The 15,957-nt window shown below is 54.3% G+C and overlaps 1 protein-coding gene across 1 annotated transcript; it reads left to right on the forward strand.

Moving 5' to 3' along the window:
* The first annotated feature begins 3,080 nt into the window (after nt 1–3,080).
* On the forward strand, nt 3,081–10,410 carry SOX7 (SRY-box 7). The gene is made up of 4 exons (XM_029203696.1): nt 3,081–3,477; nt 4,263–4,679; nt 5,228–5,962; nt 9,359–10,410. The coding sequence occupies exons 2-4, from the start codon at nt 4,424–4,426 to the stop codon at nt 10,291–10,293; spliced, it is 1,926 nt and encodes a 641-aa protein (XP_029059529.1). The 5' UTR covers nt 3,081–3,477; nt 4,263–4,423; the 3' UTR covers nt 10,294–10,410.
* Nucleotides 10,411–15,957: the final 5,547 nt, after the last annotated feature.

Genomic DNA, 15,957 nt, shown 5'->3' on the forward strand with positions numbered 1-15,957 from the left:
TATACTACATTTTAAGATACAATGACACCCAGTCCCTGCCCTAAAGGAACTTAAAAGTTAGTGGTAGTGGGAGCCTTAGCCCAGTAGGGCTGGCAGCATTCTGTTTCGTGCTGTGCGCACTGCTTACGCAGGTGTGGTCACCTGTGAAATCTCCGCCATCACGCACGTCTGCGCACTTCTCTGTGGGCACACTGTACTTCAATGAACATCTGATTAAAAAAACAAAACGTAAGATAATGGTAGCTTGAAATCTGCCCATTAAAGCAGTCTCATAAGCCAAACAAGTATCCTTGGTTTCTCACAGCAGAATTGTTGGCTGATGACAGAGTGATCCGTGATGAGATCGCTATCAGTCCTGCCTCACGTCACTCATTATCCTGACGTGTGTGCACCTCGGCTCAGAAAAGACTTACTTTCCATTTTGTATTATTTACAGGCGGTTTCCAGTCAATTTCTCTTCTTCCTCTTAGGCATCTGGAAAGAAGAGGCAATAGGATTAAAGAGATCGAGCATACGTCCTTAAACCAACTCTTAGTTTTTCTTGTCATCTGTTGGTTTTTCCATTTAAATTTGTCAGAATTTAACTTCTGACCAATTAAGTAAAGATCGTTTCAGTGCAGTAATCCTGCACACGTGCTCCCTTACAGAAGGAAATCTGATCATCGTTCAGAGTGGAGCGGGAGAAAATTAATGTAGCAAAGGTTTGTTCTTGGCTTGGAACTCTCCTGGCCCTCAGGGCTAGGAGGAAGCAAACACAAATCCCAGGATGAACAGAGCTTACGTCGGTGCTGTCCTCGGTGTACACACAGCAGAGGCAAGCCCGTCATTGGTTCACTGGGCCTCCGAGGCTCTCTACCCTGTGCACTGGCTAAGAGACTTGCTCAGATGTGCTCAGCCAGTAGTGGCAGATGGGACTGGACTTATGTCTTCTGGCTCTAAGTCAGGATCCATCCACCATTCGCTGGGAGACATGACTGATCAGAGACGAGCACACACATGTAGAGGGGGCATTCTATGGTAACCAGAAAGTCTGATCTGGGGAACTTGGGTTTCTCTACCCCAGTGTTTTGTCACTATAAAGTCCCTCTTACAAAAGAGTTTTGATGTTGCCAGGGGGTCTACACTACCCATGCTCAGAAGCAATGTCATCTGAAAATCCTATTCCTTTGTCCCTAGTTCCCTGTAGAAGAGCTGTTAAACCTAGGACACTGTGACACTCTGTCCAGGTGTCCTTGTGTCCACTCAGGTAAGCCCTCAGATATATCTTAAATCTCCCCCGAATTATTCTGAATCTGAGACCTTGACGAATTTCTCCTAAATGACGATGAAGAGATTTCTGTTGCTTGAAAGAGAGGAACTCCGCTTCTTGGAGGGAAGCCAGGCCCGGGGCCGGGTGGGGTGCATGGAGGGGAGAGGAGAGGGCAGTCAGCAGGCCTGGATGAGGTCTCCTGGCTCTCCAGCATGCACCTTACCCGTGGCCAACAGGGTTTACCCATTTGCTTTTCACCTTACCTTGAACTTCCAGTGCCCTTTGGATGAGGAAAGGTCCAGTGGGACTTGAGCGATGGGTCTGGAAGGGCACACAAGCAGGGGGAGATGCAGCAGGTTAGAAGCCCTCCTCTCTGGCGTGGGGCTCTGCTTTGAGCTGGAAGCTGACCCGGGGTAGCCCCGGAATTGGGGAAGCAGAGACCTGAGGACGAGAGATGCGTATTCAGGTCTCTGCCGTGCCACCTGCCTCATCTGGGAACTGGCTTACTACTACAGCCTGGGCCGCCCAATCCACAGAGGGTTGTACAGAGGCAAGGATGAGCTGGGAATGGCCTTTGCAAAGACTGTCAGTCGAGTACAGATAAATCAGTGTGAGCAAAGGTGATCGCGGTGATGGTGATTTCAGCCACCAGCCAGATGTGAGGGACAAAAAGCACCAGCAGACCATGTGCACAAAAACGTTGCAGAGAGGAGGGCTGGGAGCCACGGCACCTCCAGCCTGGCACAGCTGCCAGCACTTGGTCTTGCGCAGGGCTCCAGTGCCAGGGGCCAGGGCTGGAATCGGTTCGAGGCAGGAATGTGTGCCCTACTCCCTTCTTTCTCCTTCCCCTAGAATCACCTAAACTCTTCAGTTTGGAATAGAATAAGGAAAGCTCCTCACGGGGAAAGTTTTGTGGGCTCGACCCTATTAATTTTATATTTAGAATTCCATCCATTCGTTACTTTACTATATTTCACAGTTATTTAAGTGTACGAGGTTCTTTCACAAACACCACATCAGTAATCCTGTATTATCCCCATTTTACTGGTGAAGAAACCGAGGCTGAGATCAGCTGAATGAATGATCATCACACTGCTAGAAACTTGAGGCAACTGGTTTCTGACTTCAAGTCCTGTGTTCCTGTAAACCCTCTTCAGTGAACTACAGACCTAAATGAAGGTGGGAGGGAGGGGAGAGATGGGGGAAGGGAGGAGAGAGGGGGGAGATTAGAAAGGGAAGGGGGGAGGGAGGGAAGGAGGGGAGCAGAGAAGTACAGAAGGAGGAAAGGGAAAAAGCAAAGGAAAGAAAAAAGTCATTCGAGAAAGAGAGCAGCGTTCACACAATACACACCGCAAGAGTAAGATTCAGTCTGTGGGCAGGCAGGCCCACTGTGCCCACGAATCGTCACACGGGGACCCGCCCCTCTACCCCCATCCCATCCCGCTGCGGGTCCAAGCACCGCAGCCCCATACGTTTCGACCCTTCTCGGCACGGTTGCTCTCTAATTCACGGCGCAGAGTCTCCATTGATGAGCCTCGGCCAGCAACTGGCCGCGGTCCAGGGCCCAGCGCTGGCCAGGCAGGTGTTGGGGATGCCTCGGAGGACGCCAGCACTGACCCTCTCGCTCAGGCCTCCGAGCCCCGGGCTTTGCGGACACTTGAGGTCTATGCGGAGCTCGGCGGACTGAAGGTCGCAGTGACCCAGCATCCCTGAGCGCCGCCCGCACCAGGGCTCGCTTGCATAAAGTTGCCCAGGTGAATCAGTGCAAGTGAGTGAAGAAATAAAGGAATGGAGCGGGAGAGAGAGCCCGGTTCCCTTGTGCACACAGCTCACATGCTCGGGGCGAAGCCCGTGCTGGCGATGTGGAGTTTAACACCCAGGTCCTGCACAACCCAGGCTCACGCGCGCTCTCCGGACGAAATGCAAGACATTATTATTGGAGACAACAATCACAACATGTATTCTCTTTGTCCCCGCCCCCGCTGTTTTCTCCATCTTTGCTGCCGGACTCTGGAATCCAACTGGACCGCTCTGCGCTCCCCGGCGCCCGCGCAGCTTCCTAACCTGGCGCCTGGGGGCAGCCCCACAGCGCGCACGCTCTGTTCCGGAACCGCTCACGGAGGGCGCCAGGGGCTGCGAGCCGGGAAGGGGACGCCCACGGCCGGCAAGGGGGCGCTGTCCCCAGAGGCCTCTGACCCTGCGGAGCATCGTCCCGCCCTGGAGCGACGGTGAGGTTAGAGAGGGTAGCAGTCGGTTCCTTCCAGGGGCCCCGGGCTGCCGCGCAAATACCCCTGCGGGGATCCCTTCTCTCCCCCAACAACGAGCTGCACCCCCGGCCGGGCGCGGCCCTAGTTCCCCGCGGTTCCCGGAGCATTCTGGTCTGGGGATTTTTCTTAAGGAATTTTTGGCAGAGGGGTTCAACGCGGGAAACGGCCTAGGCTTCCCAAAGTAGGGAAGTCAGCCTAGACCGCGGACACATTCTCTCCGCAAATCACCCCCTTCCCGCCGGATCCCCGGTGCCAGCCAGCCCCGCCCGCTCCACCTCGGGTTCCAAGATGCTTTCCCGGCTCCCGACACCCACTTTCCAGCCAGCGCTGCGCCGCGCCGCGCCCCGCGCCCCTCGCTGGTCACCCTCGGCCCGCGAGAGCGGCGGATGGAGGGCCCAGGCCTAGGGTGCTGCTTCTAGGTCCTGGCTGTAAGGGAGAGGGTAACTACTCAGTCTGTTCTCTGTGAAGTCCGGGGCTCTGGAGGTTGAAAGTGGGACTTAAAAACGGAGAAGTTGCACTTCTCCACCCACTTGCCCGGTCTTAGCCGTGGGGCCCGGTCCGGGAGGGCATGTTGCACACGAGGCACGTGTGAACTCAGTCATTGAACGGGGGACCCTGAAATCCAGGGTTAGAAGTTACGGGATGCACGTGAACGGTTATATTAACATCAACCATCATGTATGTGTAGAGTTTGAGCTTTCACACACAGCCCTGTGAAGTCAGTCTTATCATCCTCTTCCTTCTAGGATTGGGAGAGGAGGCCTGAGTCACGCACGGAGTAACCCACCACTGAAGACAGGTCCTGACTGCAGACCCCTCGGTCCTCTCCCAGTGCCACCTCCTTTCAGGGTTGCCTCTGCGGAGCCCTGCACGGGGTGGAGGGGGGCCGCTCAGTAAATATTTGTGGATGGGATTCCAGGATCTCGTCAAGCCTTATGACTGCCCTGTTTTATACAGTAGGATGTGTCTAAGCCGTATCTTCGCACTCATTTATTCATTCACTTATTCTGCATTTCCTGAGTGCCTCCTGTGTGCCCGCACTGAAGTGAGCGCCAGGGGAAGAGCCCTACTCACACGGAGCAGCGGGACGCGGAGCTGTCCTCTGAGCAGGGGGTTCGCGTCCGCGAGGGATGGCCCTGAGCTCCCAGCCCGCAGCCCTTGGAGTTGAGAGCAGGCCCAGAGTCCGCAGCCCCGTCTACTCTGGGGTGTCAGGGGGAGGGGAACTCGGGAGCTCCCAGGTCGTGCCAAAGCCTAGAGCACGCGGGAGGGGAGGGCCGGGATGACTCTGCTCGGAGGAGAGGAGAGAAAATACGAGAAGGGAATTCCGCGAGGGAAGGGCTAGAGGCGAGGGAGCGGGAAGCCGGGACACCGGAGACCAGGGTGGGATGGGGGTAGAGGTGTGGGAAGAGAGAAATCAGACCAGACGGCAGGGTGAATAAGGGAGAACTGAGGACGCCGACGTGCTCTCCGAGAGCCAGGGAGCCGCGGGCCGTCGAGGGGGCCCTCGGGTGGGCATCGCGGCGAACCCGACGCGGGATCCAGCCCTTGCCTGCCTCTCTGGCCGCCCAAGTTGGCTGGGGGCGAGGTTGTCGCTCCTTAGGTCATTTTAGAAAAGCAGTAGGTGTGTTCTGTCACAGGCCGGGATTCACGGTCAAGGTCACTCGTGCCCGGCCACCCCCAGCGAAACCTGTTTGGCTTCTATTCTCCGCAGGATTCCACACTCGGGAGAAGCTGGCGGAGCCTGGCCCAGGGAGGCCGCGGCCAGTCGGGACAGGGGGCTGGAGTCCGGCTCCCGCACCCGGACCCGGTGACTGCGGGCGGCGCCCGCCTCCCGGCCAGCGGCACCTGAGAGGGGAGCGGGCGGGCAGAGCGGCGGTCCCGGGGCGGCGGGGCGCGGATCCCCCGGAGGGACCTGGGAGGCGGAGGGGCGGGCCGGGGGCGGGCGCGGGGGAAGTGGCCCGCCCTCCCGCCTCCCCTCCCTGCAGGTCGGAGCCGGGACGCGCCGGCCCGGGACACAGGGAGGGGGCCCGCGTCGAGAAGGAGGGAGTGGCCGCGCCGCCTTCGAGAGTCATTGGAGGACGCGGCCGCCCGAAGCTGATAAATAAGGGGCCGGGCCGCGGCTGCCGGCCAAGCTGGACGCCCCGACCGGTGCGAGGGCCAGGTCAGCGCCGGCCCGTCGACGCGAAGCGAGGCGACCCCCGCGCGGCCATGGCGTCGCTGCTGGGAGCTTACCCGTGGCCCGAGGGGCTCGAGTGCCCGGCCCTGGAAGCCGAGCTGTCGGACGGGCTGTCGCCGCCGGCCGCCCCCCGCCCGCCAGGGGACAAGGGCTCGGAGAGCCGTATCCGGCGGCCCATGAACGCCTTCATGGTGTGGGCCAAGGACGAGAGGAAACGTCTGGCGGTGCAGAACCCGGACCTGCACAACGCGGAGCTCAGCAAGATGCTGGGTGAGTGAGCGGGCAGGGCGCGGCCCGAGGTCGGCGGGCGGGGGGCTGGCGGCTGGAGGCCGGGCGGGGTGGGCCAGACCCGGCATGGGGCGCGCGCCGTGCCCGCGAGGTTGGGCATCGGGGCGAGCGTGGGTGTGCGCTCGGGGACGGGGATTCCGAGCAGGGGTGCCCGGACAAGGCCCAAAGACAACCCGCGCGGCCCTCGGGGTGGCCGGAGAGGCCCCCTCGCGGGGACGGGAGCCGAGTTAGGGGCCCCGCGCGCACAGACCGGCCGGGTCGGAAACGCCGCGGCTGGGTGCACCGGGCGTTCGCCAGGCATACCAGAGCGGGAGACCCCCTCATTCCCTGAACTCCACCGCGGGCACAATCGCAGAGGGTGGTCGTAACTCTCATTAACGAATATTCGTGAAGAGAGACCTTGCGGGAACGCATTCCTGCGTTACCCTAATTATTAAACCGACAGCAACGTGGACTTGATTCGAGCCTCTGTTTCTCAGTCTCAGGAGTGTAGAAAATCTGATTCGGATGCTTAGCGCGGCCAGTGCGGGTCTGTCCTGGAGCCCGGCCGCTTCTCGCGGGCTGCTGTGCGGTCCCAGCCCCGGCGACGGGACTGGGGACAGGGACAAGCCAGGCCCAGGAGCCTAGAGAAAAGATGTTCTCGGGGGTTTCTTCTCTCTCCCTTGACAGAAGCTGAGCATTTACCAACTCCGCCCAACTCCTAACCTCTTTGCCCTTCAACGTGGTTTTTATTCATTTCGAAGGATGGGAACTTTTAAAAGCACTTTGTGTGCCCAGCGGGCGCCAGGCCCTGTGAGAAGGGACAGTGTGTGGTCACCCGAGGCTGGCCCTGCCCTCTGCAACCCCACCCGGCCCAGGCTGCAGCCTTTTTCCTTTTTCCGTGGGAGCTCGGGGCACCTTCCCCAGATCCGTGGAGTGAGGGCTGACATCCACCTTTGTGCGGGCTAAAGCCACAGGCCCTCCGGCGGAAAGCGTCCTCCTGCAGTTAGGTGCCCTTTCAAAGCAGTTGATGGAGTGCTGGTCTCAAATAGCCTCCTACCCCCCGGCCCAGCCCCCTGGCTAGCTGTGCCCAGGATGAATTAGTGGGCCGGTGTCTTAGTGAGCCCCTTCCCCCATAAAAAATATTTTAAATCATACTTTATACTGTGTTGGCATAAAGAAAAATATATTAATATATACAATAATAAAACATTTCTTCAAGCAAAAAATTTACATTTTTCTTCAGGTTTCCAAAGAAATGAAAACACCTTTTTTGTTTCTGGGCCCCTAAAAGTTTTTCTTTTGGTGTGCCCAGGTGCCATGCCTTTTGCCCAAGCACAGCTCTTGTGACCAGGATAGAGCAGGCCCAGGCCAGGGATGGGAGAACTCAAGCTGGGGAGCCTTGCAGGATTAGGGCTGCCTGCTCTCAGGGAGAGGACAGGCAAAGGGACTTGGGTGACAAACGCTTCCTGTGAGCTGATCCTTGTGGGCAGTTGGCACTTAGGCTTCCAGAGGTTACAGTGCACTGTGCAGGAAAGACACTGATTCCTTCCTGCTTAACCACACAGCCCCTGGCACTAGGCAAAGGAAACCAACATGGTGTTGCTTTGAAAAATGTGGACTTTCTACACCTGCTACTAGGGGAGCAGCAGGATGATCTATTTCCACCCCAAGCCCATGATCTCGCCCAGCCCTTTCCTTTCTGACTTAGGAAAGGGAAGGGGCTGAATGTGAGAGCCCAGACTTTTTTGACGATTAGCTCTGCAACCTTTAGCATTAAAAACTTCACCCAGTAGCGCTGGTATTTTTTTATGTTATGAGTGAGAAAGCATGTAAAGACAGTTATACATTTAGTGGTTTTAAAAATGAACCTATATTTTACGAATACTACAATATCCAGGTGCACTTAGAAACTCGAGTCACATTTTATATTCAGTCTATACTCAGGGTGTGGGTGTATCTGGGTCTTAGGCCTCTTGCCACACTCTGGAAACTAATAGCCAACCCCAAATCTGGAGTTCCTGACACGTTTCAAGTTGCCTTTATAAGTGAGAGCTAATTGTAGTAATTGACAAGTCTGTCGGATAGTTATAAACTTTCATCCCAACAGGAGAACGCCTTGAATAATTACCCTCCTCCAGCCCCCTCTGTGGACCCGGCACACATGGCCAGCCAGTACACAGCTCTGGACTCGGCGCTGTGCAGAGTGCTCTGGGTGGGAGATGTGGCCCCTTTCCTTCCAGGGTTTGGTGGCGGGACCTGCCCTCTGGGCTAGCTTGTCTCAGACTTCAGGATACAGTAGAGTGATGGGAGAACTTGTCAAGTTATAGAATCCCAAGCCCACCCTAGGAGGTAACAATCTAAGGGGTCCAGAAGCAGCCTTTAGAAAACCTGCAGCGGGAGGGATGTGCAATGTACTCTGAGAGAGAAAGAGATACTAAAGCGGTTCACAAAACAAAACGTAAGTGAATAAGGATGAATAGAAAATACATGTGAAACCAGCATTTTCGCACCAGTGGGATACACGTGTGCGACGCTTCTTCAGGAGAGAGTTTTGACTTGCGTAACATCGCGATATATTTTTTATAGTGAGGAAAACAGACCAGGGGAAGGTAAGGGATTTGCTTCTGTACAGGGAGTCAGTGGCTGAGCAGGTGCCCCCTGCCATGGTCAGAGGGTCCTAAGTAGACAACCGGAAGCCATAGCTTGTGTGCGTGTGCGTGCGTGTGCGTGCGTGTTGCGTGCAGTAGGGCCCTATTTGACCTTCAGATGGAAGGGCTAATCCTCTGATGCCCTAAGTGAGATCCTGTAATTTACGTCCATCTGTAAAACTATTAACTGAGCCTGAGCTCCCTGACAAGAAGGCCTGTGAGATTTATGCCACAAATAAATATTACAGCATCACTTCCTTGATGGGGCAGCGATAATAGAGGAAGACAGAGTTTTCACTAAAATGCACAAATGATTAGCACTGACCCTCAAAGGGTAAAGGCAGCCCAAATCAATGTTGTAGTCGTGACATGTTTTTGTCCTGTCGGTGACGTTGGGTCAGGTGGGCCTTTCACCGAGAATCCCACACTGTTGATACGTTCGCGTTATCTGGTGGCTTTGACAGGAGAGGTGCCAGTGACTATGTGCCTAGTTGGTACGAGCGCCTTGGGGCGTGCAAGCGGGAGAGGTTGGTTTGGCCTCACTGTGCGTGCAGGACGTGGGCTGGGGAGAGGATGCGAGGAGTGCGGTGCGTCCTGTGCGGAGGGGGGACCGCGGGGGGCGGACGGGGGACCGAGGCGGCCGGCGTGTGCACGTGCGATGCTCCGAGGCCCGAGTCGGAGACAGGTGCACGGGCCGTCCGGAGCCGCGCAGAGGCTGAGCGCGGTCTTCTCTGACTTGTGTGAGCAGGAAAGTCGTGGAAGGCGCTGACACTGTCCCAGAAGAGGCCCTACGTGGATGAGGCGGAGCGACTGCGCCTGCAGCACATGCAGGACTATCCCAACTACAAGTACCGGCCGCGCAGGAAGAAGCAGGCCAAGCGCCTGTGCAAGCGCGTGGACCCCGGCTTCCTGCTCAGCTCGCTCTCCCGCGACCAGAACGCCCTGCCCGAGAAGCGGGGCGGCGGCCGGGGGGCGCCGGGGGAGAAGGAGGACAGGGGTGAGTACTCCCCGGGCTCCGCGCTGCCCGGCCTGCGGGGCTGCTTCCACGAGGGCCCGGCCGGCGGCGGCGGCGGCGGCGGCGGCACCCCGGGCAGCGTGGACGCCTATCCCTACGGGCTGCCCACCCCGCCGGAGATGTCGCCCCTGGACGTGCTAGAGCCGGAGCAGAGCTTCTTCTCCTCCCCCTGCCAGGAGGAGCATGCGCATTCCCGCCGCATCCCCCATCTGCCCGGGCCCCCCTACTCTCCGGAGTACGCCCCCAGCCCTCTCCACTGCGGCCATCCCCTGGGCTCCCTGGCCCTCGGCCAGTCCTCGGGCGTCTCTATGATGTCCACCGTGCCCGGCTGCCCCCCGTCTCCTGCCTATTACTCCCCAGCCGCCTACCCTCCTCTCCACTCCAACCTCCACGCCCACCTGGGCCAGCTCTCCCCGCCTCCCGAGCACCCCGGCTTCGACGCCCTGGATCAGCTGAGCCAGGTGGAACTCCTGGGGGACATGGATCGCAATGAGTTCGACCAGTACTTGAACACTCCTGGCCACCCAGACTCTGCCGCCGGGGCCGGGGCCCTCAGCGGGCAGGGCCCCGTCTCGCAGGTGACACCGACGGGCCCCACGGAGACCAGCCTCATCTCCGTGCTGGCTGATGCCACGGCCACGTATTACAACAGCTACAGCGTGTCATAGAGCCCGGGGCAGCCCGGCCGGCCCGGCCGGGTCGCAGCCTCTCCTTCCCGCGCGGAGCGGAGCTGATGCGCAGCGCCCCGGGGTGGGCAGGTCTGTGCTGCGGACCGGCTCTGCGGATCCCGGGCCCCTCCGCCCGCCCCCTTCCCCGCCCGCCCGCCCCGCCCCGCCCCGCCCCGCCCCCTGCAGCCTGCGTTTTGAGTATATTCCTTCAAATGAGTTTTCATTGGCCACACCCTGGGAATCAGGCCCGGTCGTGGCTGAAAGACACTGTTTCCCGCGAGAATTTTCACTGACCTCTCCTCCCATTTCTCATCCCGGAAACAAATTCGGGAAAAGCCCGGAAGCATTCGCATCTCTCCTGCTTCTGACACAGCTGCAGGGGTACAGCCGTCCTGACCCTTGGTCGTCCAGGTGAGGAGAGCCCTGGGCTAAGATTCAGGGGACCCGGGATCCAATCCCAATTCTGCCTCAGGGGGCTGGTGAAACCCGACTCCCCTCCCCTCCCCGCCCATCCCCCCCATCTGTAGACTGAGGGACAGACGCCGCATCTAAGGTCCCCTCTGCTCCAGGGTTTTCTGATTTAGGATTCTCTCGAGGCTAACACAGGAAGATGAAGTTGGCCTCAGTGAGCTCATTCACCTGCAACCTGGTGACGATTCCATGCACAGCCCAAGGACACCAGGCTGCTGCACTTGGTCACAATCTTCCAATATGATCATAGACTTCCAAAAGGACGCTTTGAGAAAGGACACTCACCTTGATTTGGGAAATTAACCCCTGGCGTTAACTGCATCACTGAAAATGAGATGGAATTCAAGATTTAAAAACAAACAAACATATTTTTTTAGACAAGTTTTTTTTATTACACACACATTTCAAGAGAATATACACAGCCTGAATACATACAGTGTGTGTGAGACACACACAACACACACATCTCCATGCACAGCCTGAATCAGATACTCTTTGCTGCCCTTGGCAGCTTCTCGTCAGCACTCTGTTCCTAACAACCCAAAGAGCAGGGAACTGGAAAAGAATTTCAGCACAGTAGCATCACTTTCTTCCAATCTGAATGTGTTGATTTCTTGAGCAAAATTTCATCACGGCCTCCCTTCTGCAGATGCAAAAGGATCTTCCTTCCTGCTGTCTCCATCTCCCTTTCCTGGAATTTCTTTTCTCTCTTCTTTTCAGCTCGTTCTCCACCCCGGAATTGGCCACTAATTCAAAGATCCCTTGACTTAAAATTGCAGGCATGATTCCTATGGCAGAAATGGGAATTTGTTCTCCTCCCCAGCCAGCTGGTTCTTTGGGTAACATCTTCAGCCCACACATCAAAGGAACTTCCCTTTATTATACTTACTTCCCAAAGAACAGAAGTGCACTGTGATTCAGAAAATATTTCTGAGCCCTGACCCCATCCCCAAAACACTTCCATCCTTCCCCAAGCCTCCTTTGAAGGAACATACCTATCAGTGTGCTAAAAGACAGTTGTTTGTCTTTTGATTTCACCATATTATTGCCTGTATGAAATATGTACGTGTTTTATATATTCTCCTATTAGTTTCACCTTATATTTCATATTGTTGAAAGATCCTTTTTCTTTTTTCCTTCCAAGGAGTCCTCTTGTAAAATCTCTTATGTGATTAATCTTTATGCTATTACTGTGTATGACATTTGGTAATAAATAGTAAATCATGGACAATATGATTGGTGCAGTCCAGAATGTATGTTAATAATCTTATAAAACATTATCACAGACATTAAGCTAAACTGTTCCATTTTCTGTAAGAACCACACATGCTTTGGAATGGTTGTAGATATTGATTTGTCTAAAATATTTAATTTAAATAAACGTTTTTGTACCGTGACCATTCTATCATTCGAAATACAGTTTTGCAAAAAGAAAAAGTTTTCAAGGGAGGCGTAGGTATTACGCGCAGTGCTCCTTCCAGCATTGGTCAAAGTGTTTTCTCCCTCAACTTTTTTTATTTTAAAAAGTTATCTTGTAGGAGTGGCTGGTTTTCTTTTATGAGTTATGGTAAAGAGATAAAGCCTAATTTTACACCTTAGAAACACTGTTGTTGTCATTGATATCGAAAGAAAAGATGGGTTCATAGCCTACTTGCAAAACAGTTTTCTCCTCGGGAGCGATGACTTCACACTTGTAAAGTGGAATGAGGTGGCTGTCAGCTGTCTCAGGATGGGAAGTAGTGCCCAGTTATTTGCTTCCTTAAGGCTACCACATTTTCCCCTTCTTTTTGAAATCATCTTTTGAAGAATATTTGGATTGCCTTCTTTACTAGGCATTTATAGATGTGGTATTACAAAAATCGTGTGCTCTCAAAGCTCCGTGGAGTGTTGTGGAGAAGACAGGGGAGCACAAGGTTGGGTAATTTAATTAAAGGATATAGCATCTTGTGAGGTTTAGGATGAAAATCCCAGCCAAAAAGTGCCTGGAAAAAAACGGATGATCCCTCAGTCCCCAGGCAGGTCACCGCGTCTGGCTCTTCTCTGCAGGGAAGCCGTTGTAACTTGTTTATGTCAGTAGTAGCCTTGTGTTCTTCCAGGGCCTCTGGGCCAAGGAGTAGGTCTTGGGAGGGTCCGCACAGGCAGACGTTCATCCTGCAAATTTGATCGTAATCTCTCGTCATTACTTTCATAGCACTTTATAGATGTAGGGAGTTTTACAGCAAGCTTCATGGTCTGTTTCTCATCCCCAGCCCCAGGTGGGGCCCGTCATCACTCCACCCCATCGCACAGTCAGGAGCACTGAGGCCCAGGGTGGGAGGTAACACCCTGGAGTCACCCTACCAGCGGAGGCTGAGGTTTCAGCACTTTGTCAGATGCATCTGCTGGCGGTGGAACAGTCTCCCAGCTGAGTCTCCCAGTTCCTTTTATAGAGCTTCACCAGGCAGGGGATTACACGCGGCCCATTCGTACCTCTCACAGCCCAGGGAAAGAGGATGGACCAAGAGGAAATGGCAGGGCCGGTGTTAGATGACCCCCGAATTCCTAGCTGCTCAGGCCCACCACCATGGCCGCTGACAGTGGCCGTCTGCGGGGTCGTCAGCTGGCGGGAGGGCTTGTCATGCAGCGCCTGCTGGCCTTGTCTGTGTGTCAGTGTCCGGCCCTGGACGCTGCCAGATGGGCGTGTTTCATTCCAGGCCACACTGTGCGGGGTGGAGGCGTTGTCCCCACCTCTGGGAGGGCAGGAAACTGGCAGGCGACAGGGTGCTCTCTCACTTTTGCTCAGCTATGAGTGAAACAGTCATGCCCGGAAGCGGGGTGTATTTCTGAGTTTTAGCTGCCCATCCCGGAGACCCAACTCCCACCCCCCACCACCCCCCCACACCCCCACACCCCCGCCCCGTGACAAAAGCACTTTGGGCTTTGGCTGATGGGAATTGATGGGTGTGCACAGTTATGAGTTGTTTTCCTAAAACATAGATGTTACCACGTCACGCTTTTCCGTAAGACCCTTCAGTGCCTGTGCGTCGCCGACGGCACACAGGGTGAGTGCAGTGGTGGGTCCACAGGGAGCCAGCGAGGTTCCTGGGGGCGGGGAGGGTACTGTGTTCACATGGCCAGCCCTCCGCCCCTCCCCCACAGTGTACCTACTGCACGGAAGGCCTATTGTTCTCTGAAAATGCTCTCTTTTCCCATGCTTCCATGCTTTTCCCAGCGCTATTCCCCGACCAGGGAGACCCTCACTCCCATCACCTGTCTGATGACACCCCACCCACATTCCAGATCCAGATCAGACGTCCCTACCTGTGCAGGCAGAGGGGCGGGTCACTCTCCTCCCTGAGCTCCCGCAGGACTTGAGCACATCTGGCACTTACAGCCGGCGTTGGTGTCATCCACCCACGTGCATCTTCCCCAGCAGGGCAGACACGTAGTAGCTGCTCAACAAATAAGCGAATGAATAAATGAATAAGGTAAACATCTGAGAGGTCCTGTAGGTATTCCAGTTAGTCCTGGTGCTAAAGACCCGAAATATTCTGGGTTCCTAATCTTCTCACTCATCCCTCTGGAAACCCAGACTCTGGAGCCCTTGTGTGTGCAGGGCTCTGAGGCTGGATGCGATGCAGCCATGGCTGTTCACCCTCCCCTGCTACGATATAGCTTGCAGTAAACAGGTTAGGGGGTGGGCACAGGGGACCAGAGCATCTCTCCCGTCCCATCCTAGGGCAGCAGAATAGAGCTGAGGATGGATGATTGGCAGCTTTTGTAACTGCCTACCTTTCCTTTCGAAAAAGGTGTGCTGTTGATTTCATCCCAAGTGAAAGGAATTTGGAAGGAAGGAAGGAAGAAAGAAAGGAGGGCAGGAAGGGAGAGAAGGAAAGAGACATTATCTATGTATCTATCCATCCATCCATCTATCCATCCATCCATTCACCCATCCACCCACTTCACCTACCCATCTCTCTATCATCTTTCCATCCATCCGCCCACCCACTTATCCATCTATCTGTCACTTATCTATCTATATCATCTATTGATATTTTAATTCTCAAAAGAGACACAGTCTTTGTAGAAAGTTTAGGGGAAAAAATCATAGAGAAAAAAATAAATCATCTATTGTCAGCAACCTAGAGACATTACTGATAATGTTTTTACACATATCCACCAAGCCTTTTTTGTTTGTCTGTCTATAGCTCTACATATACACATGTCTCTTATAATAGACATTTTTATTCATTAATAGTAAATAAATGTTTTCCTATGTTCTTAAACTTTTTCTGCAAAAGGTGTTTTCTTTGCGGTTGAAAAATCAATAAGAAAAAGTTTCAGAAAAAGAGAAAAATTACCTACTCCATGACCTTGACATAACTATTTTCTTTTTCTAAAATTAAGAAGAATTTTTTTTTTGGCTGTGCTGTGTGGCTTGCAGGATCTTAGTTCCCCAACAAGGGATCAAACCCATGTCCTTGGCAGTTAAATGGCGGAGTCCTAACCACTGGACCACCAGGTAATTCCCAACATAACTATTTTCAACATACTCATTTTTGTATACTGAACTCCCCAGTCCTGTATTCATGTGTTCAAGATACAGATACCATTGGTTTTGGGCTTTATCCTTTCATCATCCTGTTATAGAAGTTTTGCCACATTGATATCTGTCTTCATATTTATGATTTTTGATGATAGCACAGTACTTCAGTGCATGAATGTGATTTAATTTACTTGACCATCCCCTTGATATTAGATAACTAAGTTGTTGCATTTTCATTTTTGCCATTATAAATAGCACTGCAGTGAACATTTACTTGTTTCTGTCCTTGGCTAGATTCCCAGTGGGGTATCACAGGTCTAAGCTATGAACATGTTTCCAGCTTTTGATCAGACTGCTTGTTTGTTGGCCCTCCCAGCGCATCTCAGCTGGCTGTCGAGGCACAAGATGGCTCCATGCGATTCCCAGAATGAACTCTTTCCTACCAGGAAGAAGGAAAACTCCTGAAGACTGTTTATCACTAACTCCAACCTGAGTATGCTCCGTGGGCTTCCCCTGTCCTGGTGGCTTGTCTTCCTGGGGACCAGCTATGTGCTTGCTGCTGGCTTCATTGGCACATTGGAGATGTTCCTTTCCTCAAGTGCCATGGTAGATGGCACACCCTCCCATCTACATCAGCTTACTATGTGGGGGAAAGGCTTCCTCTGGCA

Source organism: Monodon monoceros, unplaced genomic scaffold, assembly GCF_005190385.1.
Source record: "Monodon monoceros isolate NGI ecotype Baffin Bay Population unplaced genomic scaffold, NGI_Narwhal_1 Super_Scaffold_5, whole genome shotgun sequence".
NCBI classification, from domain to species: Eukaryota; Metazoa; Chordata; class Mammalia; order Artiodactyla; family Monodontidae; genus Monodon; species Monodon monoceros.

Excerpts from the sequence above, each read along its gene's own strand:
- SOX7 (XM_029203696.1), top strand. The coding sequence starts at position 4,424 with ATGGGATTCCAGGATCTCGTCAAGCCTTATGACTGCCCTGTTTTATAC. Across the intron at positions 4,680-5,227 it reads CCCAGCCCGCAGCCCTTGGA|GATTCCACACTCGGGAGAAG; the intron begins GTTGAGAGCAGG and ends TATTCTCCGCAG. Across the intron at positions 5,963-9,358 it reads GGAGCTCAGCAAGATGCTGG|GAAAGTCGTGGAAGGCGCTG; the intron begins GTGAGTGAGCGG and ends TTGTGTGAGCAG.